At 31.9% G+C, this 25,410-nt stretch overlaps 1 protein-coding gene across 6 annotated transcripts in view; it reads left to right on the plus strand.

Moving 5' to 3' along the window:
- Positions 1-138: 138 nt before the first annotated feature.
- LOC132715859 (sushi, von Willebrand factor type A, EGF and pentraxin domain-containing protein 1-like) overlaps positions 139-25,410 on the plus strand; it is a 37,913-nt gene continuing 12,641 nt past the window's right edge. For 5 of the 6 annotated variants that reach the window (XM_060698949.1, XM_060698952.1, XM_060698955.1 and 2 more), the window contains exons 1-31: positions 139-260; positions 1,145-1,477; positions 2,170-2,538; positions 2,870-2,929; positions 4,680-4,853; positions 5,221-5,334; positions 6,134-6,244; positions 6,475-6,549; positions 6,836-6,931; positions 7,587-7,757; positions 7,909-8,082; positions 8,475-8,648; positions 9,395-9,568; positions 10,023-10,196; positions 10,408-10,581; positions 11,117-11,287; positions 11,639-11,812; positions 16,343-16,513; positions 16,918-17,091; positions 17,507-17,680; positions 17,905-18,075; positions 18,773-18,946; positions 19,197-19,364; positions 19,773-19,937; positions 20,753-20,926; positions 21,582-21,755; positions 22,499-22,672; positions 23,439-23,612; positions 23,967-24,140; positions 24,435-24,608; positions 25,068-25,241. In XM_060698949.1, the coding sequence (XP_060554932.1) occupies positions 197-260; positions 1,145-1,477; positions 2,170-2,538; positions 2,870-2,929; positions 4,680-4,853; positions 5,221-5,334; positions 6,134-6,244; positions 6,475-6,549; positions 6,836-6,931; positions 7,587-7,757; positions 7,909-8,082; positions 8,475-8,648; positions 9,395-9,568; positions 10,023-10,196; positions 10,408-10,581; positions 11,117-11,287; positions 11,639-11,812; positions 16,343-16,513; positions 16,918-17,091; positions 17,507-17,680; positions 17,905-18,075; positions 18,773-18,946; positions 19,197-19,364; positions 19,773-19,937; positions 20,753-20,926; positions 21,582-21,755; positions 22,499-22,672; positions 23,439-23,612; positions 23,967-24,140; positions 24,435-24,608; positions 25,068-25,241 (5,197 nt within the window). In that variant the 5' untranslated portion in view covers positions 139-196. The remainder of the gene's footprint in view (positions 261-1,144; positions 1,478-2,169; positions 2,539-2,869; positions 2,930-4,679; positions 4,854-5,220; positions 5,335-6,133; positions 6,245-6,474; positions 6,550-6,835; positions 6,932-7,586; positions 7,758-7,908; positions 8,083-8,474; positions 8,649-9,394; positions 9,569-10,022; positions 10,197-10,407; positions 10,582-11,116; positions 11,288-11,638; positions 11,813-16,342; positions 16,514-16,917; positions 17,092-17,506; positions 17,681-17,904; positions 18,076-18,772; positions 18,947-19,196; positions 19,365-19,772; positions 19,938-20,752; positions 20,927-21,581; positions 21,756-22,498; positions 22,673-23,438; positions 23,613-23,966; positions 24,141-24,434; positions 24,609-25,067; positions 25,242-25,410) is intronic. The other variant, XM_060698950.1, reaches the window with a different exon arrangement.

Genomic DNA, 25,410 nt, shown 5'->3' on the forward strand with positions numbered 1-25,410 from the left:
AAATGAGCGTTTATGTATGTTTTTTGTACCTTAAGTTTAATATGGAGTGATACCTTAAATAATTTCTTTTAACGGTGCGCATGTATTTCGTGGGCAAGTGGGGTATATACATAAAAGCAATATCCTCATTCGGGAAGTAATTGGTAACGTTTAACAATAGTTTCATCAGTTGAAGTTTTAAACAAATAAGGAAACAATGGGGATTCGTGTATTTATCATTTGCTTTGTGAATTTGGTTTATCTCCTTAGTTTTAACAGAGGTGAGGAAATGTTGATTTTTTATTATAATAACAGAATGTGTGTTAATATCATTGATGATAGTAAAGTGAGTGTGCATACATATTATTGTAAGGTTGGATTGCGAAATGATATTACAATAATTGCACTATTATACACTGCATTCTACGATCATACCGAAGAGAACTGACTAAAATATATGTTCTTAATTTTGATCAAATATGCAATCTAAGAAGTTAAAAGTTGAACATTAATCATTGGTAATTTGATAATTTTTGTATGCGTTTATATATTTACGTAAAATATGTTAGTAAGGTTATATTAAAATAAAGATAATGATTCGTCAAGAGACAAAATTCGTTCCACTGTTTATGAAAATGTAGCCTATAAAACAAACACACATCACATTCAAACCATGTCCGCCTGTCAGTATCTGCAATGTTTAAGTAATGAATACTTATTAACAGACAACATCACATGAAAAGGATCATGTATTCTCTATTTGTTATGCCTCTTCACAAGGGTAAAACTTACAAATATTTCAAGTCTGACACAAACCCTATGAGCAACGACCACCTCTCAATTACAGCCAATGTTGGACTATCCGGCTGCTGGCTGTTAAACTGTGCATTGTTGGCTGTCTAACTTCAATTTTTCATTTTGCTATTCCAATTATTGAAAATGTTCAGTTTTGTCAATCACAGTCGGGCAGAAAAAAACTTTCCTTGTTCACTTCATAATACTTTACTTTAAAACAGATTTTCAGAATTTTTATGAAAATAAGCATGACTCTAAAGGCATGCTGCTTTAACGTGTACGTGAAAAACCATAAAATGATATTTCATGTTAACTTATCTATCTAAAAATTATCTATAAAATAATCATTCTTTTACATGTATTCTTGTAGTGCTAGGTCAATACATTCCAAAAGAGGAACTACGAAACAAGACCACTTGTGACTTAAAAATTAATTTGGATATAACCTGTGGCAGTGATGGTGTTATTGTCATACAATCGTTCTATTTTTACTATCATCCGACTTGTGAAGCAACATGCTGTGACTTCGATAGTGCTCATTACAAAATAGGGGCAGACAGCGATGACATCACAACTGTAAGGCGTTTGTGCTCCGGAAGGACTGATTGCAGTCTCGAACCGCTTGAAGGTATTCGAGATTTTGGCGTAGAAGCAAAACCTCAGGAGCCGTCATACGTTGTCATTTATCACTATTGTGTACCTGGTAAGTAGAATGGTAACTTACAATACCTGGGAAAGGTGTATTCATTAAAACACCGAAATAACATAAAAATTGCAGACACGGTACATGAGGAATCATAAAAAATGCAACATCCCTCACGCTCCCTAGCACCGGCTTGAGCAGTACTTAATTATTTAAACTAAAAGTGCTGCAATCAATAACCCCGAAAGACCAGAAAAATATAACAACACTGAAGTGAAGTACGAGGCAACTTTTTGCAGCTGCCAAACGGCAAGTTGGTGGCAATCAAATCGACACATCAGTGCAGACCAAGATCAGCCTTGTATACGGTGTAGACTGATCATGATATGCACTGTTCGCTATTTATAGTCAGTAATTATTTTGAAATGTTCACTAAAAATGATGAATATTTTTGTCAAGATTAGATAATGTGCAAGTCTATTGTTGGATATCATTCAAGGACGTCAAAATATAAAGAATATTCGTCTAAAAATAAATAAATAAATAAAATAGATTGTTTATTATGAATGTATCTTAATGCCATAAGCTTAATTATAGAAATTTCCGATAATTATGACGTTGTCAGCTTTTTTTCTTTTTGCAATCGAAAATAAATATGATTTCATTTAAAATTAAAAATAAATGACGTTATCGTTTACAGATGAAATTTAATGTCATTTAAAACGTTATTATTTTCTTTTGCTCTCGTTTAGAGTCGAGAATAACAAGCTGCTCAGGAACCAGCCTTGTATCTGCGGGAGAACCGATATATCTCACAAGCAACGATTACCCACGTGTGGCGACAGAGGACAGCTCGTGCACTTGTTCAGTAGAAGTTTTCTCGTGCACGTCACGCGTTAACAGTTATATTATCGACGCTGACATGTATTTAGATCAAGTCAATTGTGAACAGAATATTGACTTTCTTGATGGGAGAAGCACATCTTTGGACAAAATTGATTGTAGAAGTTACTCTGTTAACGAAATAGTTACGAAAAGTTTTGCAACAAATTATATAAAGATTGATTTTAATGATAACTCTGATCAGAATCAAGAAGGGTTCTTCTTTCTCGGATTTGGAGGTAATGTGGATTTTTTATGTAATTTCAATGACATTGCTATAAATTATACATTTCATTTTGTGATACAAAACATAGTCGTTACCTGATAAAGGCTCAAACCTATGGCACCTGTGTTAAGAAGCAGTCATGTTTTTGTCCCCTTTTTTAAAATTGCAATATGGCTAAACATTATTACTTTACAGCAGCAACATTGAAACACTCACTGGAAAACGTATTGAGACATATACGAACAAACCTGTAAAATATTTTCAGCCCTTTTTACAATTTACTAGATTACTGTATATAGGTAAATTCGTTCTATGTGTAAAAATTGTTTTTATCTTAACTTCAGTGACTGAAGAAACTGCTTTTAAACTAAGCTGTTCATTTGAGGAGCAGACAGTATGTATGGGTAAGTATTAAATATTCTTATAAATTAAAGTAGCAATAACAGTAACGTGGAGAATTGTTATGTCATGATAGTATTTACACAACTCTTTATTCCGCATTTACTGATACATTGTTTTACTGATACAGCTTAATGCTTCGTGCAATTACCAATCAAATGTATTTTTCTTCTTAAAAAAAAATAGATGAAATGGGAGACAGTATGTTTCATGTTTAGTTAATAAGCAATCTTTATTTGTCTTTTGAAAATCAAGCCAGTGAATCTTGAGCACAATTTTCGTAGCAATATTCCTCATATCTTCTTACCGTTCTATTCTTGAGAACGCATCACATGAGTTATGAAAATTGCATTTGCTATTTGTAAAATTCGATACAAGTAAAAATAGTAGCAATTTTTGCATGGCAAAGACAAATGTCTTGTAGCTAAGAAAAAATCCATTTTATAAACACGGAAAATTATAGTAATGTCATATTAGATTTAAAGAGAATAACGTAAACAACCAAAGTTTGATAAAAACGAAATTTAAAAAAGGATGTTTCTAAATAAGAACGTTGGTGCAAAAAAGAGTGAGACTAAAAAAGGATTGGAGCAGTACACTCAATATCGTATTCCGGTACATACCAGACAAGAGGTAACCGAGCCTGCAACATATTCAATTTTGACATGTTGGGCCTTCTTTAGGGATTCTTATTTTCTCTATTCTATTTGAATGTTTAAATGCTAAAATTTCGCCTTTTCACCTTAAGAATGAACTTTAAAATGTCTGATTCATCTTTTCACACCGATTAATGTATGATAATTAATGAAAAATGTAATAATCGGCAAAAAAACGATATTTGTTTATTTTGTGATCATGATTTCTGCAAGCGTCAAGAGGTACTGCTCCAATCCTGTATTGAGTTAAATCCATAAAAAATGCACGGATTCGAAACAAGTACAGAGGGAAATAATGAAATAATGTAGTACACTGAAAATCCTTAAAAAAGGTAATGAACCTTTATATGTAAAAATACTTGTGTTACATTTGACAAAATGACCAACGATAAGATTTAACAATGGTTATTAATCTTGAAAAATAGGACACTGTAAGATGCATGTGTTCCTAAATGAACTTGTCGTGTTTCTGTAAGGGAACTCAATTTCTAGCACCAACATCTACGTAGTACGTAGGCATTATATACATGTATCTATCAATGCATGATTGATATGCAAAAATATATGAAAATTATAAACATTATATATCAACTGAACACATCAATGATCGTATATTCACTATAATATACAGGACACTTTTGAATATCATTATCTGAGGGTACCTGATAAGTTTTAATTTTTGGTGTGTTTTTCAATATTTAAAAGTGAATGGATAAACTGATAGGATCATAAATATTATTGGCGGTCTCGTTACTTTAAACAAACTTTTAAAACTCGGCAAGTTCTTGTGTAAAATAAAATGTTTACTAGAAAAATGTAATGAGAACTGGACGCAATGTAATATTTTAATAATAAATTGCCTTATGGAGAACAAAAAAAACCTTTTATTATTCAAACAAAACATTAAGTAGAGAACAAAAGCTGATAAACTACGTGCGTAAAACTGTAATAACGTACAGGGGACCCATATTTCATCAATCCAATATGATATGTAAATTAAAAGTTGTTATTTTAATCCAGTGTTGAAATGCTATTTCTGATATAAAATAAGTTATTTTAGGTCTCCTCTTCATCAAAATTGTGTATTTTATCGTTTCAGATTGCGGCACACCAAACAACATTCATCATGGGACTATTTCGCTTGTCGAAGATGGAAACAGCGGTTATGGCGCGTTAGCCAATGTCGTCTGCGACAAAGGTTATGAGTCCGCAGATAAAACAGTAAGCTGTTTAGATACGGGTTTGTGGAATACAACCGAATGCAACCTTAAAGGTAGTCAATTGTTTACATGTTCATGCCTCTTTTTATGATTGATTTCAAGGATGTTTATTATATCTTCATTATGTATACAAATTATCGAAGACCTTGTCCACTTATATCTTGTCAAGAAACACTACTCAAGAAGGTATTCATTTCTTATCTGTCTTAAATTCTGTACGACGTTGTGGTGTAACTGGGTTGAATACCTATAATTTACAAATTTCAAATTAAATTTGCTATGTAAATGGACCAGCGATTATTTGTTTTCAGTTATATAATCACAATTTTACCGACATTTTTCTGAAATATAATATCTGAACTATAATACAAAGGTTAATATATAATAAATATTCTAAGTGATTTATTTTTATTTCAACAGACTGCGGATCACCCTTCAACATATCCAATGGTATAATCACGCTTGTCACCGATGGAAACACTACTTATGGCGCAAAAGCAAATGTTATATGCGACGAAGGATTTCAAGTGAAAGGTAAGGCAACAACAATTTGATACATGTATTGCAATATGTAATCATGACAAACCATATTAATGATTATTGATTACCCAATCAACATTCTTCGCTACGCGATCAGCATTAGTCATCATCATTTGTAGGTTTGTTTACGTCTTCCGTCGCTATACGATCATAACTTTTACAACGCAATCGTAATTCAATTCATTAAGTTACCATCGTACATCGCTATACGATAACTACTTTGATTACTACGCGATCATTACTGTTGCTACTTTATCACCATTCGTCACAATGTGATCATCACTTTTACAACGCGATTATTGTTCATCACTACGTTATCATCATTCACGCGATCATCATTTTACAATACAATAATCCTTTGTCTTTACGATATCATCATTTGTCTTTACGCCATCATAATTAGTCTAAACGCCATTATTATTTGTCACTATATTGTCATAATTTGTTTTACGCTATCATCATTTGTCTGTAAGATATAATCATTTGTATTTACACAATCTTCAATTGTTTCTACGCTCCCTTTTTTGTCTTTACGCTTTCATCATGTGTATCTACGCTATCATCATTTTCCTCTTCATAATCTTCTTTGTTTCTACGCAATTATCATTTGCCTCTACAAGATCTTTATTTGTTTGTACGCTATCATCATTTGCCTCTACATGATCTTTACTTGCTAGTACGCTATCACCATTTGCCTCTATATAATCTTTATTTGTTTCTACGCTATCATAAATTTGTCTTTATAATCAACCTGTTTGTTTGCATATCTAATAAGATACTTTCTCTTAAATAGGAAATTGCAGTAGTAATGAATTTCAATGTGGCGACGGTTCATGTCTCCCAAACAGTAAGAGATGCGACAGCTTTCCTGATTGTCCTGACGAACTTGATGAATTACTATGTTGTAAGATAGCTGACATTTTATATTATGCCATCAATAGTGAATTTTTTAGGGTTTAATAAAATAGATTATTTTTAGAGAGAAAACTTATTTAGAACAATGTTTGAAAGATTTTTCACAGTTCGTCTGACAAATAATTTCTTCAAATGCAAAATGATAAACCTTTAAACAAATTTTGATAATGAAGTATATTTAACATGTGTTATATTATCGTTTTGTTCTCTTGATTTCAGCGGATCAAACAAATTGTGCCGAAGGTCAGAAATTATGTGGCAAGTCATGTGTAGACTCAAACTACACTTGTACAGGTATGTAAAATTGTCAGAAATAGAAAATTTAGTTAAAGCCGATTTTGACCTGGACTTATTTTTTTAGGCATCTCGATGATCGAAATTTAAAATTTGCAAAAGGTCGAATTTCGAGCAGGAGTTGAATAACGAGCTAGCTTGCAGATCGAAATTCAAAAGTACAAATGGCCAAACCATATAATTATGTCATGGTCAGGAATTAACTCTCTTGTTTTGATTAACTAGCATTCTAAACGATAGATGTAACATAATTAAATATTTTAATTCAGTGTTTGTGGCATTTCAGATAGTGGAACTGATGAGGAAGAAACAGAATTTAGTAATGGTATTATTAGTTGCTTAGTGATAGGAAGATGGGAGATTGTCCAGTGTGTACCAAAAGGTTTTTAGCTAAAGTTTCTAGCTTATGTAAAATTACACTTCTATGCCATCCTTTTTAACATTTGGGAAACATTTAAAGGTTTTTCATTTAGATACACATACATTGATATTAATCAAACATGCTTTAAATATCAACAATACGTGACACACTGCACGATGAACGACATTTTGAATATTAGGACATAATTCTACTTTCAATTGATCTTTGTTTCTGTCAATATGTGTTTCATTGTGTACACTTACAAAATGTAAAGTACTATTCCGGTGCAAAGCTATCATTTCTTCAGTATTTTAAATTTAATATGATATATTTTCTGAACAAAATCAAATGTATCAATTTTAAGAATACCTATTCCAAAACGTGTATAATACATGCCATATTAGAAATCTGACTCGTCAGCGCTATCGAAGACGCCAATTCACTGTTATACATATATTGCAGTTATATGCATATTTACATTAAAACATGCAATTGAATGGGAAGGCACATATTGTAGTTGACTCCAAAGTGTTAGGTGATCAATGTGGTCAGTAAGTTAGACCAAACATTATCAAATTTATTCTGTTTTCTATTCTTTAATAAAATCCATCACAATTATTATCATTGTAAAGTCAAGTGAAATAAATGGTATTGAATAGTTTCTTTTATTATTTAGACTGTGGTACGCCGGCAGGTCTTCAGTATGGTTCCTTTTCCCTGATAGAACCAGGAAAGACTATTTATAGATCTATGGCTCACGTCACGTGTGATAACGGTTTTATAGCATCAGTCGATCAAATTTCATGCCTGGCAAATGGATCATGGGCGTTTGTTAGTTGCTTTGTTGGTAAGTATTTGCTATGTAATTCTAACTGATCATGGGAGTTTGTCAGTTACATTCATTATAACTGAATTCTAATTAGTGGGGGCCTATATTATATTGAAGATTTATGGTGAAACAGTGTGATTTCATTTTTTTTATTATTACACTTCTATAGATTGTGGAGCTCCATATACGATTAAAAATGGTACCATCAATTTAGAACGTTCTGGTTTCACAACGCTGCAATCTACCGCTAACGTGTCATGTGACACTGGATTTGATAGGTCTACGGACTCGATAAGTTGCCTGGCAAATGGTACTTGGGAACAAGCGTCCTGCATCATCAAGGGTAATAAATTTCATATACATTTCACATGTGATGTAATAGATAACTTAAAAAATACACATTATTTCGATTTTAAAACTCCTTTTCGATTAGAACATAATGTCAGCCTAATTATTCCTTGTGAAGTTAAGAAGTTGTTATAAACATACGTTGAAAATATACAAGCAGAAATCACAGTTAGCAAAATCGGTCTGAAATATTTGTATTCTAGATTTTTTACACGTTTCTTCTATAGCACTTTCATTTTAAATTTCCGGATACTTAATGGTGAAGTTTGTCATGAGTGGTATCATAATGTTGATTTGTCAAGGGAGAAAGCTACTATGTACACATTTATCATAAATCAGTTCTGTTCATCAACTTTGACAATACTTATGTATATCATATATCTTAAGATTGTGGCGAGCTGGCATCAATTGATAATGGATCATTAACTCTGACAATCCCTGAAAAGACAACTTACCAATCAAAGGCAAATGTTACGTGCAGCGACGGATTCGACGAGTCTCTTGAGTTTATACAATGCAAAGCGGATGGAACATGGCAAGATGCTTCTTGTATTATAAAAGGTAAACTCAAAGCTAGTTAAAGCCCGTGTTCAACTGCTAATAAAATGGATCTTGAACATCCTTATCTTTTTATTATTTTATGTTTGCTCTTATTCTTTGACTTCCTTTGTCTTTATTTGTTGTTTATTGTAACACTTTTATTATTCCAATATAGATTAATGTCGTTTGTAAAATTTCATTTGATACTAGTTAATAGTCCAAAATACGTCAAAACTTTCATTTCAATTTATGGCGGAAAAAAAGTTTACATTTTGTGTTGGAAGAACCATTATTGAATCATTTCATGCAATTAAAATTCTGTGAGATTGACTAATGCCATTGACTATTTTCTGATGTTCTGTTTTTGAAATTAACTGCTTTGTTATTGAAGCAGGGAATTTAGCTAAATGTTATTTATCTTTGCGATGACATTATACAAGAACATTTTCAATAAAAGTATAAAACATTTTAGATGATGTCAAATTATAGTGTTTCGTATCCTGGAGGTATTAAAACATTGACAATAATAGTCAGGTTTTTTTTTAATTTCTTCTCAGATAATTTACTTTTTGAAAATAGTCCCATAAATGTTGTCTCAACCATTAATTTGTAGTTTGCTTTAAATACAATAACAATATCAAGAATTTATGATCAAAGGAAGATAACTCAAATACAATACTAGTGTATATTATTTAGTGAAAACTTGAGTTGTGAACCAGATAAGATTATTTTTCAAATCAATATTGTATATTCTAATGTTTTTATAGACTGCGGAGCACTTCCGGAAATAAACAATGGAACGCTTACAGCGGAAGAAACAGGACAAAGCACTTATCTGTCTAAAGCAACAGTAACATGTGACACTGGATTTGACAGTTCAAACGATTCAATTGTGTGCCAGGCAAGTGGTGTCTGGGAAGATGTATCGTGTATAATAAAAGGTAAAACAGAATGAGCAGAATCGCTGTAAAACTCTGTCTGTCTCCGGTTAGTTCCGTATGCGTCTTTTCTGTGAAAAATATTTGAATTTATAACTATATGATTTATACATATTGTTGCCTATCCAGGTAAGTGACGAAACTCGTTGACTCTACTCATGGAGGTGCTCTCCACCAGTAAAGCTGAAAAGTCGTCGCATGAGTGTAGATTGATATAAGGGACTATATTTTTTTGTGGCAATATACTTTTATTTAGCAATTTTGCATTGCTTGATTGTAATATCAATAGTAAAAGACACATTATTCATTTTTCAAACTATATTTTATTGATTACATCAATAGCGTAAATAACTTTGGTTTGTACAGGTTCTTGCAGAAATTGAACACTGCACATGTTAAAATATTCACAAATGTAGCACTGTAATATTGTTTCTATCCTTATATTGTCATATTTCAGACTGTGGAGCGCTTAAAACAATTAAAAACGGAACTTTAGACGAGGACTCACCTGGTCAAACAAAATATCTTTCAACAGCAACAGTGTCATGTGATACGGGCTTTGATAGCTCAAACAATTCTATATCATGTCAATCGAATGGCGAATGGCAAAATGCGTCTTGCATAATAAAAGGTTCACGCACTTACTATCATATTATGGTAGTATGATTAAATGTAACTTTTCATTTTAAATTATATCGCTAATGCGAACGAAAATGATATAAGTAAATCAGTTTCTATATAGAACAATATAGATAAATGAATATTTACTACGTATTACATGTAAGTTTGAAATGATGTGTTATTCTTCATTCACAAATAATTCAAACAACTATGTATTCTAGACTGTGGCGACCCTGGCCGTGTCAACAATGGGAATATATCTTTGACGAGGGCCGGCAAAACAATATACCTGTCCGAAGCAAGTGTCACGTGTGATCCTGGATACACTGAGTCAACTGACGTTATATCCTGTCAGGCGGATGGAAAATGGCAAGACGCCACCTGTAAAATTAAAGGTACATAGTACTGGTTTTCCTTAAATTAAAATGTTGTTATATTAGACTATCTATGATTGTTATTTTTAACCGATGCTCGAAAGTGGATTTCTTTCCATTAAAATGTGAACTGAATTGTGTGAACATCGTTTCATTGTTGATCATGGTTCTCATATTTTCTTTTGGCTGTCACTTAACTTGACATCTTCTTTGAAATCCATATTAATTTTTTGAAACAACTTTTTGAACAATTGAAGAAATAGCGCTGAACATGCAGTATTGTGTCGTAACGGAAGTAAAATGTAAACCAAGTTGCATTTTGATTTCCATAGAATATACTATTTCACTATAATAATACCAGTTGCCAACATAACACAATCAGCGAAAGATTGTTTATGTATTTAGCAAATTAGTATGTTTGGATACTGTAACGAGATACCAAAACTTAAGAAGTTTTCGAGAAATAAAAAATGATAGCACTTCAACAGTATACAATGTAATTGGTCTTCAAGAAACATTCATGTTACTTACCTTTGAATTCTATAACAATTTGTAGATTGTGGCATACCAAATCAAATCCAAAATGGTAAAATCGAAGCAGACTCAGAACAAACAACATATTTGTCTTCTGCAACAGTTAGTTGTGACACTGGCTTCGACAGCACAACAGACTCAGTAATATGTCAAACGGATGGTTCATGGCAAGACGCATCATGTGTTATAAAGGGTAATGGCCATGTTAACATAAGCGGCGAAGCTTCTTCATCAATCAATTTAATCTCAACGTGATTTTTGTCTTCTTTGTTGTTCCTAAAGTATCCAGATATCTAATTGTAAATAGTTTTAACGCGCAGTTTTGTATGATTTCGTTATTGAATTTTAATTAATAAATATTCAAATGCTATTTTCACCATTATTATGCATTTAGTTCTTTAAACAATTACATGTAATAAGTACCATATAACAACTATCATAATGGGTATTTAAATGTATATATTTCGATTCTGATGTTTTAATATGTTACATATATACCTATCTTTTTCTGGCGTTAAAAAGCTCCAAACATTTCAATTTTCAGATTGTGGGGATGTACAAACAATTAATAACGGAAGCATTACTTTAGATCAGCCTGGCGCAACAAAATACCTTGCTACTGCAACAGTAGCATGTGACCCTGGATTTAACAAGACAATAGCGTCGATAAAATGCCAAGCGAATGGCAAATGGATGGACGCCTTTTGTGTCATTGAAGGTAGAAAACAAAATGTTATCTTTTATTTATGACTTAACGATTTACTGATATATAATGATTTTGCTTTTCGTTCAACTTTGATACACTAAAATGTAAGGGTTCTGGGACTTTAAAACACATTAAAATTATTTGAAAGGAATTTAATCTACAAAATAAATTTACTAACATATGCTGATTTCGAGATTAATGGAAATGTTAGTTTATGAAACATATATACATAAACAACATAGTTACAAGTGGTTTACTTTTCCTTTCTTATCTAAAGTAAAAATGTATGAAATGCAATATAGACTGGTTTGATTTTGGGAAAATGTTCATCCTAACGGCATTTTTTAGTACAAGCAGGTAGTTGGGCTTACTTACCTATTTTGAGTACGCTGAGTTCATTTTTTGTTCTACCACGGCTGTATTTTTAGTCCTTGACCTTTAAAAATCAATTTCAAAATGGCCGCCATTGAATTTTTTAATTTTACTTTAATTTTCCCATGGGCGAGATATATACACATTTTTTGGCATTTTAATTTAATGCTTTGTTAATTTTTCTCTGCTGAAGTGTGGACGAGAAGAATAGATGCAAAAATAATAAAATTTATTGCGGCAGCCATCTTGGATTTCAAAATGGCTGACAATTTCCTATGTTTTATACACTGTATTATAATTAAAGTAAACAAGCACAAGAAGACATTTCACCACGCATGATTTCTTTTATAAGAAGTTCAGTGATACTAATTAAGACTTCCAAGCGCAGATTTTGAAAGACATCCATTAAAACTACAACTTTATGGTGCAAAAAGGTCACAATTTATACCCTAATACAACGTAAATGAGAGTCATATTTGCGTTCACTTTGTCATTGAGATGTTATTTTTATACTTCTAAGAATACAATGCATGTTCGTTAAATTGAATTTGTATCGCTCTGAGAGGGGACCTGCTCAATTGTCTGTTCGTCTGTCTATCTGTCCGAGCGTCCTCTTGTGTCTGTTAGGGGTATTTGCGATCACAATTTGGCGTTTAGATTAATTCCGTATACCCCCAACCTATAGGATGAATCATTGGTTATGGGAGGCAAAAGGCTGCTTTTGGAGTAAGAAACAAACATGAAGATAACAGACATCTTCACAAATCTCTCAGTAAGAGCTTGTCCCTGTCTATCCGTTTTTAATCCCGTCCATATCTGTCATTTTTGGATAGATTTTGAAATAAGTTGCATTAATGTGTGGCACATTGATACAATGTCATAAGAAAGACCCAGGTTTGAAGCTCAACTCCACAAGTTAGACTTGAAAGTGCTTGAAAAAAGATGTGCGTTTAGTATTCTGTCATTAAGAGATGGATTTTGAAAAAAGTTGAGCATAAATATACGGCCTATAACGGATTTGGGAAATTGTGTACCTTATATTATTACTTAATCTTCAAACAGGGATACCATGAAAATTGTTTACTTATTTCTTATGTCAATTGCGCAAGAACATGTACTGGGACATGTAGTGATTGAGAGCCAATTCAACAGTCCAAAGATCAGGGTCATGTCTATCAAGAAAGACAACAATTTTTCTCGCACGACATGATATTTAAAAAAAGTCTTAGTATTCCCAAAAGTAATATAGGAATCGCCATCCAGGCTGTCATTCGAAAAAATGTTTTTTCATGAAATGGACTACATTCCTTAATAATAGAGTTAATGTTTCTTCTTGTAAGAGAAATATTCCATATGGTGTTTATCCCATGGAAGCCCCTACATACTAGTGCCGAGCTTCGTGCATGAGGATAGTATTTCATTTGCTTATATAGGTAACCCGACAAGAACATGGTGGTTGAGGCCCCTGTGTTAGGACTTTTGTCGTCTATTTTGTTATCATGTGGTATTAAATTATCTGTTTTGATTGACCTAGAGCAGGCGGTGTACGGGTAAAAATATTTAAATCTTGTTAATTGTATATGCCGCCGTCCTGGAACGACAATAACTGCGTAAATGTGTAATTTGAAAAGGTCGTGTCATGCACAAGCAGGGTTATGTCTACAGTTAAACTTCTATATCATAAATCATGATATAAACGTAACAAGATGGTTGTGTCCGATCTATAACTTTCTCATTAATTGATGCCTTTTGAAATAATAATTCTGCATAAATATATGGCACATTGGGACAATGAGTCACATGTAAACCCATATGATGATGTAAATCAAAGATCAAAATCATACTTTCACTTCGAACAAAATATTTTCCTTAAAGTGTCTGGTTAACGATTTTGTCATTCATGGATGAATTGAAAATCATTTGGGATAAATATGGTGCCTCTTTGTAAGTAGACATGTAACGGACAAATGTTTCAAGGTCACACTTGTATTTCAAAAGTCATTGTATGAGAGTGCATATGTGGCCATGTATAGTCCATATATGTGTTATTCAGCGAGAGCTAAGAATAAATACGTGGTACTTTGAAACAATTTGTCTTGAGTGAGAAAAGAATTGTCGCATAAAGTAAGATTTCAGACATTAAAGGTCATATTTTGAAGGTCATGTCCGGTCATGAATTCTGTCATTCATTAGATGGATATTGGCATAACTGGGCATACATTTGTGGCACATTAGGACTACTTGTAATGCTTAAACACTAGGTTGACAGCTGGATAGGTCAATTTAAAACATTGATGGTTGTGTCTATATCTTTGTCATTTATTAATGAATGCTTTTTAAAATAATAAGGTTTACCGAAGATATAAATAAATGCTTCTTAATATTTCTAATGTTTGTAAAACTTGTAAGACTACAGTAACCATGCCTTCAATGTAAAGAATGGAAAACAAAATTAACAAGGAAAGTGGCACACCCTTGTTTATCTTTGTTTTACATAATTGTCAGGATAGTGCAAAATTGGTGGTACACATTTTAGTGACTAAAATTACACTAAGAAATACCAAAGTAATTTAATGGAGTGATCGTAGAAAAAAATATGAGATTAAATATTTATATTGTGGCAAATGACATCAAAATACATGTATGTTATATCATAATGGAATAAGATACTCATCAATTTCTTGAAAGATAGCCAATACAAGAACATAATAAGTATGAAGATTTGAATTATAGTCACTTGAATGATTTTAAAACATGAGATAGAATAAGGCGCAGCGTCCTTGGCAAGGTGACATAATATAATGAAGACATTGATATTAATTAAGACAATAAATTGTCAATATATTAACTGCAGAATTGGTATCAATTATCTGTCTAATCTTCTATGCATGTACCATCATCAAATACCCGCGGTAGACCTATAATGTTTTACTCTATATTATTCATTAACCGTAAGACAGTGCAAGCTCGTAGACTATTCATGGTTCATGTTTGCGAGACTTTTTTGTTCAAAGTGAAAGATAATAAAGATTATAACGACCTTACCATTTATTTGAGTTTATTTCAATTAATAAATAGATGATCTGTTTTTAACCATGTCTATGCATGTTTAAAGTTTGATTGATAAATACGACCCTTTATAAAGTAGCTATATCAATACAACAATAAAAATATATCGTATAAACACATATGCGGATGTTTCTAATTTCCAAATTTCGAAATTCCCCCTTTTATATATGAATTTTGCGTAGGCAGGTGCTAGGGTGCTTGAACGGTACCTTGCAATTTCAAGTAGCTGTTTTTTTTTTTCTATTTTAAATCGGGTCGTACAATAGATATTGTTGCAAAGACATGCGGGCCCGGAGACATAGTCGCTGACCTGTGAAGATGACAGGCAATATTTAAAATATTTACATACTGACCTTGACTCTTGGCATTCAAATTATAAAATGACCTAGTGTCCATAAAGGTTTACACAAATGCTATTCTATCAAAATAAAAAACAACCTTAAACATCTAATGGAAAATTAAAATTTGTAAGACATTTGGGATCTCAGATACCTGATATAGATTAATTGTCCAAAAGGAATGACCTGTGATAGTTTGAAGTTATGATGTAAATTGAAGTGTGCAGTATACCTACACAGTGTGTACAATTCGATATGACATGTTGCTTATATCATTTTACAATTTTTGATACTCATTCCTACAGAAGGATCCATTTGTTTAAAAACACTTTACTTATATTTGTTAAAAAAGGTGTCCATTTTGAAATCAAAGATGTCCAGCATAGCAGTCAATGTGTAAAGCATGTATAATTATTAGCCAATTATTCCTAAAAGTAATTGAAACTTTATTCCATGTAGATTAAAGGACATATGATACGATATGTACCAGAAATAATAATGTTTTACGTAGATGGTAAAGGACAATGGCGGCCATTTTGATTTGACCTTTAGAAGGTCAAGGACTTTTCGAGTACAGCCGTGGTAGAGCAAAAAATGGATTCAGCGTACCCGAATTATCTAAAAACGATTGACTACCTGCTTGCACTAAAAATGCCGTTAGACTCTTAACGGAGGGTCTTTTCTGAAAATCAAACCCGTCTAAGGGTCTTTTCTGAAAATCAAACCCGTCTAATAATTTTGTATTCGTGTTCATGTATTTCAGATTGTGGAGAGCCTAATCAAATAGATAATGGTGAAATAATTGCGGACATGGACAAAACATCATATCTTTATACTGCAAATGTTTCCTGTAACATTGGTTTTGACAAGTCTGCTGAATTTATTTCTTGTCAACAAAATGGTGAATGGCAGAATGCTTCTTGTACCATTAAAGGTAATTTAATTGTTGAGATTTTTTGTTTAAGAATACAGCGTTGCTTGCATACGCCATCATCAGCTATGGATCAACAAATCAATTTTATAAGTTCTCTGCAAAAATATTTTGTTAATTCTGTCTAAAATTTACGAAACTACCTACTATAAGAATTACTTTGATATTTGATGACCAAGGTCCTCAAGTTTTTTCACTCCGTTTAGCAAGTGCCCCTGATAGCTAAAATGTGTGTTTTGACTTAAGTTGTAATCGCATGGGCCATCAACACGAGCATAAATTATTTCAGGATAACATGTCTTTGATTATAATTCTAAAGAATATGTCCATTTTTGCTAGTGGTCCTCTTAGAATGATTATTATTCTTCATGATTATACGTAAATTGTAACCTTTGACACATTTTCAGACTGTGGAACACTTAAAACAATTTCAAACGGAAAGTTGACGGAGGATACACCTGGTATAACAACATATCAATCCACTGCAACAGTGTCGTGTGAGACTGGCTTTGATAACTCCACCGATTCTATATCATGTCTAGCGAACGGCGAATGGCAGGATGCCTCATGTATTATTAAAAGTAAATGTTCTTAATAAAAAGTACTTTTTAGATATTAAAAAACTTGAACAAGTTTATAAAGAAGAATTATAGTTTATTAAAACATACCATTATAGAAGTATCGTATTATTCAAATTGAAGAAATTAAAGTATTTTGAATTTGGCTCGATAGAAGTAAAGTATCATAAAAGAGTAAATTGATGATATAAGGAAAAAGCTCAATGAAAAAAAAACAAAGAAAGAAATTTAACGGTAATTCGAATTGATTTTCAAAGTAAGCGTACATCCGTTACAGATTTATCTTATTTCTCTTCAGTTAAATAATTCAAACTTATCTTATATTTGCTTTGATTACATTTTGATATCTATAAGTGTTACTATATAAGATCTGTTTCATGACTAAACGAAATAAATATATCTATGATCTGAATTGTAGATTGCGGTGACCTTTCGGAAATTAACAATGGCTCTTTAACTTTAACGGACAGCAATAAATCTACATATCTCTCTAATGCGACAGTTGATTGTGATCCTGGATTTAGAGAATCAATTAAAGTCATATCATGTCAGGATAATGGACAGTGGCAAGACGCATCTTGTATTATCAGAGGTAACAAAGTTTATTACTTCTTTGTCTACAAGGCATTATAGGTATATTAATGTTTTAGTATAAATGATCTTAGATCTCAATGGCATTGAAACATATCAATAAACAACCAATGGTCTCTTGCTTATAAAACCTTATAGAAACATGGTTATTATTCATATTTTGACAATATGAGCAACACCAGATGTATTTTTATTTGTGGTTTTGTTTCTATTGTTTTCATGTAGACTGTGGCGCTCCGGGACAAATTCAGAACGGTTCAATAGTAGCGAATTCAGGGCAAACAACGTATTTGTCCTCTGCAGCAGTTAGTTGTAACATTGGCTTCGACAGCACAACAGACTCGGTAATATGTCAAGCGAATGGTTCATGGCAAGACGCATCCTGCATAATAAAAAGTAATGATTAATTTTATTGAGATTACCATGTTAAAAATATATATATACTTAAAACACCAAGTGTTAAATTTATTGTTACAGTAGTGACTATATTATTTTACATTTTTATAATACCGCATATCACAAATATTTTTTCATATGAAACAATTGATATCTGAAGATTTGCTATTTATTTCTTTGGTTGTATCACAGTTTAAAGTATCGCTCAAAATTGATATGTACAAACGTCCTATTTCCTTTATTTCGACAACCATCTTTATTACCCCAATAAAATATAGCTCACTCTCCTGCGCATTGGTCCAATGTTCCACTTTTGTTCACTTTCTTACTATAAAATAACGGCAGTGCATTCAATTAAGTGCTAAGGGAGCGTAGTTTAAGCACATGATTAAGGATAAAATTTGCAAAATTGTTTATGGTTACACAGGAGATGTATTGCAGATACCAAGTTTGTGTTCAATAATTATTGATAATATTATATCTGATCACAATATGCTTGAACAAGTTTGATGTTAATCCTGGCGACTGTGCAAACCAAAGAAAAATAAAGTTTACTATGTAAAGACTTTGATAAACAGGTACAAATATTTAGCGGTAGTGTCAAAGTTTCATTTAATGAATAAGAAGACTTATATGCTAAACATGTTGCATAGTATTATAAGAATTCAAATATAATGCTGAAAATATTGAATTTCAGATTGCGGAGAAGTGAAAGTAATAAACAACGGAACAATTCTTTTAGATACCCCTGGTGTAACGACGTACGATGCTTCTGCCTCAGTATCATGCGATCCTGGCTTCGAAGCTAGTTTAGAATCAATTAAATGCCAGTCAAATGGTGAATGGCAGGATACCATTTGTACTCTCAAAGGTTGGAACCTTATTCATTTCTAATCTGAATCATCAAGTTATACAATATATATATTTATTGTCATTAACTACCGTGTTAGTAGATATTGAGATCGTATTATTGACTGACAAGTAATGCATACTTGCAGTTTTTGAGGAAAAGTAACTACTAGAGATAAAATGATGGCAAATGCGATACCTTTTTTTACATATTTTAAATTTATTTAAGTTCATAGTACATTTTTTCTGAATATAATGATTATATATTTTAGATTGCGGAGAACCAAATGCAATAGATAATGGTACTATAACTGTAGTGGACAAAACAACCTATCAATCTACTGCATCCGTTACATGTGACCCTGGCTTTGACAGATCTGTGGAATCTATTTCATGCCAACAAGATAGAAAATGGGAATATGTTTCATGTGATATTAAAGGTATTGAACTCGATTTAATGTTCTTGATTTGTTTGCAATTTGTGTAGGCGGGATTTTCTATGGTTTTTATTAAATAAGGACAGTTGTGCATTGTTCTTGTTTTGTTTGTTGATCTAATATATTGTCTGAAAAATGTAACATTTCATATTTAGTTCAATAATGCTTTGGTATATTAGTAAGTTATAAATATCGTTATCTAAAAAAAATTGTGTTTTTTTTCAACCAGATGATTTTTTTTCTCTTTTTTTTTTCAAATACAAACTTTTCCAAAGTATAGATGCATATCATTCCGCTTATGCAAATCCCAAGCATAACTAGCATCAATGTCAAACAGACTTAGATGGAAAGGATAGGGTACCAAATATACACTAAGAGAAACGTAAAACTATAAATAATTTTCACTTTCAGACTGCGGAATACCTAATACAATTTCGAATGGTACCATCACTGCTAATGAAACAACGTATAGTTCTTCAGCAATGGTTTCATGTGACGCTGGGTTTGATAAATCAAACGATGCTGTTACATGTCAGGCAAACGGTGAATGGGAAAGTGCTTCGTGTATAATTAAAGGTATGTTTAGAATGCACAATTATAATAATTGTATTGTGTATAACTCACTTATATAAATACTTTGGTACAGAAGATATTTCAGTTTCATTTCTTTAATTTTAAATATGTAAATAAATATAATATTTCCCTTACTTTTCCGTAGGATAAGATCTCTTTACATATGCTCCATTTAATTTGTAAAAAAGGATTTTAGACGATAAACTTAACTGATTTATTATGTGATCTAGTATCATATTCATTCAATTTTGCTGAGTTTGATATTCCCGATCTTAAATTAGAATGAGACTCATATTCAATGACCATACATCGTAGAATTTTAATTTCGAGCGCGCATAAAAATATAAGTGATACCTTTTGTTCTTTGTGACATATTTCTCGATTAAAATATCATTACTTAAATAAGATAGTTAAATGTTACACAGCAATGTGAGTATAAACTTTTGATAGTCGTTAAACGCTTGAAGTCATCTTGTTTATATGCATCTTTTTTTCCTCGATTCTTTAAAAGTAGGTTTGTTTTGTTTTTCCCTCTTAGGCTTTTCTATGTGATTTTTTGTCTTTCTAAATTCTTACCTAATTATATACTTAAACAGTAATTGACTAGAGAGTAATAGATTATGATGTGATATTCACCGGCAGAACATCATATTGGCATCGGCTATCGCCTTTGTCATTATGTCATTTTGCCGGTTAATATCACAATGTCATAACATTTTATGGCTCATTAGTCAGTAATTGTACAATATGGGACTGTAAATGTTTGTTTGTATATCATTTTTTAAAAGTTCTTTAAATGTTCCTAAAATACATTTCAGATTGCAGGCAGCCACGAACAATAGATAATGGAAACATCCAAGTTATCGGTAAAACTACGTATCTTTCTAAGGCAACCGTGTCATGTGACATTGGATATGACTTGACACCTGTTTCAGCGTCCATAATGTGTAAGGCAGACGGTGAATGGGAGGATACATCTTGCACGATAAAAGGTGTGCCATTATATGAATTTAAAATTAGTCCAATCATGGAGGAAAATATAAAAAAATGATAAATGACTGTTTTCATAAAATTCCATAATCTCAACCCTAACTTCACATCATTTGATGGGAAATAAAGATTAATAATTAAAGTTTTTCAGGTAAAATTTAAGAGTCAGGCTGTCCGTATGCTTAGGCTCCAGTAAGGTAATAGTTAAATTATGTTATCCAATTAAATGATTACTCAACAAGTATTGTTATGAAGTAAAACTCTGGGGTAAATAGATTTTTTTTTTTTTTCAAATTTAAAACCATTTTCAACTCATTTTCGTTCATGTACAACACTGATTGAATTTTTTTGTAAAAGGAATAAACTAAAGTTTAAGGTTTATAATTTAATTTGTATATGTAAGTATTTTTTTCTTCGTTTGTAAAGTATTGTATGTATCATTTGCGCAAGTATTTTGAAAAAAGCAATGTATAACTGCCTATGCGTTAGTAGGTAATACGGTACGTGGTAGTGCTTAGTGTTCTTAAAAATGACTGTCTGCACAATTTCGATTTTAGAATGACATTTGGTCAAACGCACTTTGATATAATGTGTGTCCTTATACAGTATATCTTAAGACTCGGTAGGAGATACGTTTATCACAAAATTCAACTTCAGATTGTGGAAGTTTGAGTACAATAGACTATGGCAAGATTACTCTAGATGTTTCTGGAAACACTACATACCTTTCAACAGCGTCAGTTACATGTAACGTGGGATATGTTGAGTCAGTTGCCACCATTTTATGTCAGGCAAACGGTCAATGGCAAGTCGCTTCTTGTAAAATCAAAGGTAAATGTATATTAACGTTGTAGAATTACATATATTATAATTATGAATACTTGAGATGTTTCATTTATATCATTTGTACTATGTTCAATATTATATGTTGATTTCAGATAGTGTTAGGTAAATACGATTTTTATTGAAGCCGTCGTAAAATTCATTAGAAATTCATTGAGACAGGAACTTTTCAAATACGCAGTTGGAAGTAAACATAATTCTTGCTTTTCAATGTATGCGGATGCAATTTATTCGAATGCCAAACATTATCATATATTATAAAGTAATTTCAGTAAACAGATGTAACATTTCAAAAAAGTAAAACGTAAACTCAAACGTCAAACGTGAAAATGTTAAATGAGTTTGTTGGAAAATGTAAGCTACCGTCCATGTTCCCGTAGCTCTTACTTAAGCATAATTCAACATTTAACATGAAATTGTAAAATACTGAATTTAGAGAAAGCCGCAAAAGTGTTTATTCGGCGGTCATCAAACTAAAGATAGTGCACATTTTTTACCTTTTATGATAGCCCCACATTTTACGAAGTATATTTTCATGTACTTTGGTGAATAAAAGATCTGTTCTAAAACACTCACTTACTTATATTTAGAAACAGTTACTATATGAACAAAGGCTCATACTCATACTAAAAATGTACATGTAATGGACCCTACTTACAATTGTTATAGGTGACAGTTATTAGCAGTGTCTAAACTGATATTAAACAATTTGCAAAATTATTTTGATTTAGATTGTAATACACCCAACACAATAAACAACGGAAGCATACAATTAGATGTGTCTGACTCGACAACATATGGTTCTACAGCAAGTGTTTCGTGTGATACTGGATTTGACAGATCAAGAGCATCCATATCTTGCCTTGCAAGTGGAGAATGGCAAAATGCAACATGTACTATAAGAGGTAAGAACACATAATGTATTTCATTGACATATTGTTGTGTATAACTCTGTTACACATTAGTCAAGATGTACTAGTAATAAGCCCCGCCTACTAACCTTATCTAAACACGCCACGCTCTGTATCAAATCAGTTAATAAATGATAATTCAGCAATATAGACTGTTACTGCTTTATAGAAAACACAATAACTATATTTTGCACGTAGATGTTAAATTAAATAACCATTTATGAGACTTTATTTGAAATGGGAAAACAAGTTCATTTATGTTTTTGCATGGTTGATTTTTTGTTAAGATATATTCAACAATTAATATGCTTACGGATAATGTGTGACTTCATAACCTCTGATCCCCTTTCAAAATTCCATTTTATTTAGTTCCGCCCATGGTTTCTCGTTTAGGGCACACGCTTTTTATTACTTGGGGACCATATGCCGCTTTTCATGGAATGGCATGGAAGTGTCACATTGAAGGTTCCATGATAACCGCCGTATGACTACATCTGCGGATGTTTCTAAATTCAAAATTTTACCATTTCATGTTTAAATGTTGAATTCTGCTTAAGCCAGTGCTAGGGGGCGTGGACGGTAACTTGCATTTTCCAATACCGTCCATGAACAGGCTCAATCAAACCGAGCCTGCAACATTTTCAATTTTGCCGTGTTGGGCTTTCTTTAGGGATTCTATTTTTATCTATTTTAAGTGATCCTGTAATATGTACTAATATTCGTGTAAAAAACGTGTCATTATTCTCTTTTTCATTTGAAGACTGTGGTGATCTTTATCAAATACGCAATGGTAGTATTAAACTGGATATTTCTGGTAAAAGTATTTACCTATCGAAAGCGTCTGTGACATGTGACCTTGGTTTTGATCCTTCAAATGAGTCCATATCCTGTCAGGCCGATGGTACATGGCAAAATGCAACATGTGTTATCAAAGGTACAAATGTTAACAATAATATACAATAAAAAAGTATTCAGAGTACATTTCTATATGACTTTCCAGCTTTAAATATGTAAGAACGTAACTGACCATAATAAGTAATGCTTATTGTATGAATTAGGCTAGTACAAACTGTTTGATATAAGATACATGATGTATAGTGTATAATGTTGAACCATTAAAACATAAAAATGCTTAACCACTTAAACATAATTTTATCATTTCCGTATGAATCATGTTTTAATTAATGCTTTTTCGTCATCTAAATGTCTACTCTTCTTTTACTATCCAACAACTTTGAGGGTAACACAGTCATGATATATAATTCATGTTTTTTTCTTAACACTGAAGATTGCGGTGCACCTGGACCAATAGACAACGGGAATATAACTGAAGCAGTTATAGGTGAAACAACGTTATTTTCAAAAGCAATAGTATCATGTGACACTGGATATAACAAAACTTCAAGTTCAGTTACATGTCAACCAGATGGATTGTGGTCAGAAGTGTTTTGTAATATTACAGGTAAAACGAGCGAGTTAATACATTATAATATTTTAGAGAAAAAGCAAAACATTGAATCTAATTGATAACGTTTTTTTGTGTGCGTGTGTCCATAAGCAAGTTTGCACACTGCTGCATGCAACGCATCATTTTACATTATATTTAAAGGGATTAAATATAATATGTTCTTTCTTGTTAGGATATGACTGTAGTACATTCAGTTATTCATGTACAATTTATTCTGAATTAAAATAACATATTCAAAATTCACAACTTGTTAAATAATACTACACTAACATATATCTTTTATTTAAGATTGTGGGGACACAGGGTCGATTTTAAATGGGAGCATAACCTTAGATGTGCCTGGCAAAACAATATATCAATCTACAGCATCTATATCATGTGAAACTGGTTTCAACCGGTCAACAGCAACAATTTCTTGTCAGTCAAATGGCGACTGGCAAGAAGCTTTTTGCATAATCAAAGGTGATAAACAAAAATTTCTTTTGTCAAAGTAAATTATTTTATTGTAGAGTCCATTGATGAAATTGTAATGTATGTGCTATATCATTTCGGTTTGCGGTAAATTTAATTAACACTCCTTATTGAAAACTGAAATAGTAAATGAGAACTAACTTTGAGTTTTTGATAATGAGTATATGATGCATTCGTTTGTTAGCTGATTTATTTACGATTGTTAAGCATCTTTTACGCATTTACGCAAAAGTTTTGCATTTTTTCCATGAAAATTAATAACACAATTCATTAGATGTACATTAATATATAACTTTTGTCCTTGAATAAATGTTATGATGAATGCATAGCTGACAATACTATAATTAATCTTACACAAGCACATGACGAGAGTGTGATTCTTGTCAAAGTAAATTTTGTATGAACAAAAATCATTGATTCATTTACAAGAATTGTTTTAACAATATATAGATTGTGGTGTCCCAAATAAAATAAACAACGGCTCCGTTACTGAAGATGTCGCCGGTAAAACATTTTATCTTTCCACTGCAAAAGTGTCATGTGACACGGGGTTTGACTCGTCAACAGATTCAATAATGTGTCAGGCAGACGGTACCTGGCAAGAAGCTTCTTGTAAAATTAGAGGTGTGTTCCCAACTGTATTAGTTTATCTTTAAATGGATAAGTAGTATACGGAAATCGTTTATAATAAAAAAAACAAGTTCAATTAATGTACAACATTACTGACTGATATATGATAGAAAATGTACAAAAATTAACTTGAAATAAAAGAAAATTTTAAAAAACGCATTTC

Source organism: Ruditapes philippinarum, unplaced genomic scaffold, assembly GCF_026571515.1.
Source record: "Ruditapes philippinarum isolate M1 unplaced genomic scaffold, ASM2657151v2 ctg3667_1_1_1_1, whole genome shotgun sequence".
NCBI classification, from domain to species: domain Eukaryota; kingdom Metazoa; phylum Mollusca; class Bivalvia; order Venerida; family Veneridae; genus Ruditapes; species Ruditapes philippinarum.